Below are 3,577 nucleotides of genomic sequence, written 5' to 3'. Positions count from 1 at the left end.
TTCTCTCGGTGCACCTCCCGATAAGCATCGAAGAAGTGGGCCCCATAGAGGACGTGCGGCCCAAGATCATTCTAAAAATTTTACCTCTCCAACGGTCACCTACCCCAGAGACAAAAGGACTGGAAGGGTATTTCTGGTATATGGATAATATGGTCCGGACTGCGGACATACGGAGTGGTAATTACCGATATTTAGAACAAATGCAAGGGCATTTTAATGTCGGAGTAGGCGTTAAAAATTTGAAATTGTTGGCCGTTTGGAAGTTCAGAACTTCAAACTCCAAACCCACTTCAACGCAACTCAACAAAATAACGTCCTTGGATTTAAAATCTCTTTATCTCCTCTGTTAAACTCAGAAGAGAGAGAGAGAGAGATGACAGGGTTGGTTATGATTTCCAAGGGGCTTGGTTGCAGAGAAGGTGGTGGCAAAGGAGGAAGCAGAGGAGCTGAAGACCAAAACCAGCTCTCTCTCGTTGCGTTTCTCATAGCTACTATAAGGAAATCCATGGTCACTTGCCGTGTCGATCGACAGGAAGATGTCATCTCCGCTGTTCACAAGATGGAGATTGGGCTGCCAACCAATGTCCGTCACATCACTCATGTCACATTCGACCGATTTAACGGATTCCTCGGCCTTCCTGTTGAGTTCGAAGTCGAGATCCCCGGTCGAGTCCCTAGCGCCAGGTTTTTATTTGTCTCTCCTTTTCTCCTGGGTACTCTTGAAAATACAGAAATTTGATCTATGCATCTCTCCTAGAATGCAAGAACTGATGCTATTTCGTTGCAGACTTTTTGCCTTTATATAATTTGTGGATAAGAAAACTAGTGGTTTCGAAGCTCAAGGAAAGAAAAATTGACTGTTCAGATCACTGGGTTTTGATTATTTAATCACCAAGAAGTGCAATGTCTTCTGGTAATATTAGTAGCTCAAATCTTAATTGAAGCCTTCCTACTTACAGCTAGATGGATAAATGTTTATTCCTTGAACTGTTGAACAATGTTCTAAGAGATGTATTTTGAGGCCTCGATCTGAGAGATTCTAGTAAATGGAATCTAACAGTGCTTAAGGAGATATGAATTGGGTGTAACCTTTGAAGGAGCTGTTCATTGTAAAAAGAGACTCCCTTCAAAAGCTGTGTGACCTGTGAGGATCATTAGAAAGAAAAGACTATTAAAAAAAGGTAATTTGGGATAGTTGGTAAGATTATGTGGCCAAATTAGATAACCCACCTATACAGGAGCCAGGAAGGGCTCCATTTAATGTAGGAGTGATGCAGTTGTAATCTAAACTGTCCCGATACTTATAGACAAACTAAATAGGTTTTAACGCCATAAATACAACATTTAATGAGTATTAATTACTTAAACTGGCTTTTGCAGTTATGGTTTTTTCTTCTAGACAAACTAAATAGGTTTTAACGCCATAAATACAACATTAAATGAGTATTAATTACTTAAACTGGCTTTTGCAGTTCTGGTTTTTCTTCTATTCTATGCTTGCTTAAATGTTTTTCACCCTATTGTTATTAGAAATGATTCTTCTGCAGGAATTCTTGGTTAATAATGATTCTTCTGCAGTTTTTCACCCTATTGTTATTTATATTTCTCTCCATTTTACCAACTTTAGGTTTTTCTCTCCATTTTATTTATATTTCCTCTAGCTCTGCAAATTGAACTTGAAAAGATCTATTTGCATCTGAGTTATGAGTACAATAATGTTAACTGGTGGCTTTCTTTTACTGCAGTGCAAGTGTCTTTGGCGTCTCTGCAGAATCAATGCAGTGTTCCTACGACTCTAGGGGGAATAGTGTCCCTTCTATTTTATTGTTAATGCAAGAAAGGTTGTACTCACAAGGTGGTTTAAAGGTACAAACTCGTTCACCTTCACCGTCCGAGACTGATGTTAATGTATTAACTGCACCAAAAGTGTAGGTTGTCCCAAGTGCTAATTCAAATTCTCTTACCGATTCCTTTGAAATGGGTATGTAGGCAGAAGGAATATTCCGGATCAACCCTGAGAATAGTCAGGAGGAGCATGTTAGGGACCAGCTGAACAGGGGTATTGTGCCTGAAAACATTGATGTCCACTGTTTGGCAGGGTTGATTAAGGCTTGGTTTCGAGAACTTCCAGCAGGTGTATTGGATGAGCTTTCCCCTGAAGAAGTCCTCAACTGCAACACAGAAGAGGATTGTGTAGAACTTGTGAAGCAGCTCCCACCAACTCAAGCTGCATTGCTCAACTGGGTCATTGATCTTATGGCTGATGTTGTTGAGGAAGAAGAATCCAACAAGATGAATGCAAGAAACATTGCAATGATCTTTGCTCCAAATATGACTCAGGTAATTGACTAATTGACAGATTTAACACTTCCAGTGCAGTTCGCGCTATGCCCATCCATAGGTTCTGATGTAAACTAATCCTGCTAAATACCAAAAAAAACTTCCTTTGTCCAGATGTCTGATCCATTGACAGCTTTGATGCATGCTGTTCAAGTCATGAACTTGCTCAAGACCCTGATTACAAAGACACTAAGGGAACGTGAAGAGACTGCAAAAGGGTATTCACCCTTTTCATCTCATTCATCAGATCTACAAACTGATGAGGACTACGACAGTCAGCAAGAGATGGACACAATCTGTGAATTGAAGGAACCAACTTCGGATTACGATGATCACACCCGTCATAGTGATAGCAGATGTGATGATTTTGTACATGACCAGCTAAATGAAATTGAAGAATGTTTCTTGAGGCAGTTTGATGAAAATGAAGAGCTCACAAGTGACGGCACCGAGAAATCGGCTAGAGAACCTAGGAGGGAGCATATCAGTCCAAGCGGCTGCTCTTGCCTCAACACACAATCTGATATTTTGTTTTCTGACAGTAAAAATGGGAGTTCAGGCTTGAGTACAAGTGATGCGGAAGACTCAGGAACAAGTGACATTTCTATGGGAGAAACAACCAGTGAACAGATCCCTCCAAAAGCATGTAAAAACAGTGGAGATATAGATAAGTGGATGGAGTTTCCACATGGATCTTCTTTGCCCTTACTTGTGTCTGGGGAATCCACTAACTGAAGTTTCATATTTGTTGTTGTCCAGCAGGTTTTGATTTCCTTTCTACAACAATTGCAACATCTGCAATTTTTTGCTGAATTGGCTTTTACTGGCAAGGTTGGAAGTGCCTTGTTTGTGGTGTGGATTGTTGTTGTTGTTGTTACTTGTTAGTTGGGGGGGGGGGTACCTTGTGTTCAGGCTCTACGCTGAACTTTGTGCTTGTATTGTATGTTTCAAACTTTCAGTGTCAAAGGATTTGTGATTTTCTAAGCGTTCATGATTTATTTATGCTCAGCAGTCAAATCCAACATCCATAAAATACAAAAATTGACTAGTGTATGGTAGAGTGCTTTTTTTTTTTGTCGCAAATGTAGCAGACGTGGTTCAGCACTAGGCCAGACCTAACCTCATTTGCAAAAGGAGAATAGAGAGTAGTTTACTTATGCAACTTTGAGAAATTCAGTTTTAACTTTGACTGAACTTTATTCTGCTTCAATAGGAATGGTTGATATTATCTTGGTAA

The 3,577-nt window shown here is 40.0% G+C and overlaps 1 protein-coding gene across 1 annotated transcript; it reads left to right on the top strand.

Moving 5' to 3' along the window:
- The first annotated feature begins 267 nt into the window (after window positions 1-267).
- On the top strand, window positions 268-3,362 carry LOC104613503 (rho GTPase-activating protein 2-like). The gene is made up of 4 exons (XM_010281342.3): window positions 268-684; window positions 1,746-1,866; window positions 1,990-2,340; window positions 2,455-3,362. Exons 1-4 carry the CDS (start codon window positions 374-376, stop codon window positions 3,073-3,075), a joined length of 1,404 nt encoding a protein of 467 aa, XP_010279644.1. The 5' UTR covers window positions 268-373; the 3' UTR covers window positions 3,076-3,362.
- Window positions 3,363-3,577: the final 215 nt, after the last annotated feature.

Source organism: Nelumbo nucifera, chromosome 4 (genome assembly GCF_055504915.1).
Source record: "Nelumbo nucifera cultivar China Antique chromosome 4, China Antique-T2T, whole genome shotgun sequence".
Taxonomy (NCBI): Eukaryota; Viridiplantae; Streptophyta; class Magnoliopsida; order Proteales; family Nelumbonaceae; genus Nelumbo; species Nelumbo nucifera.
The sequence above is the reverse complement of the archived record's forward strand: the minus strand, read 5'-3'. Positions and strand labels throughout refer to the sequence as shown.

Bases quoted from the DNA above. Each gene is read 5' to 3' on its own strand.
- LOC104613503 (XM_010281342.3), top strand. From the start codon at position 374: ATGACAGGGTTGGTTATGATTTCCAAGGGGCTTGGTTGCAGAGAAGGT. The intron at 685-1,745 runs GTTTTTATTTGT...CTTTTACTGCAG, and splicing joins GGTCGAGTCCCTAGCGCCAG to TGCAAGTGTCTTTGGCGTCT. The intron at 2,341-2,454 runs GTAATTGACTAA...TCCTTTGTCCAG, and splicing joins TTGCTCCAAATATGACTCAG to ATGTCTGATCCATTGACAGC.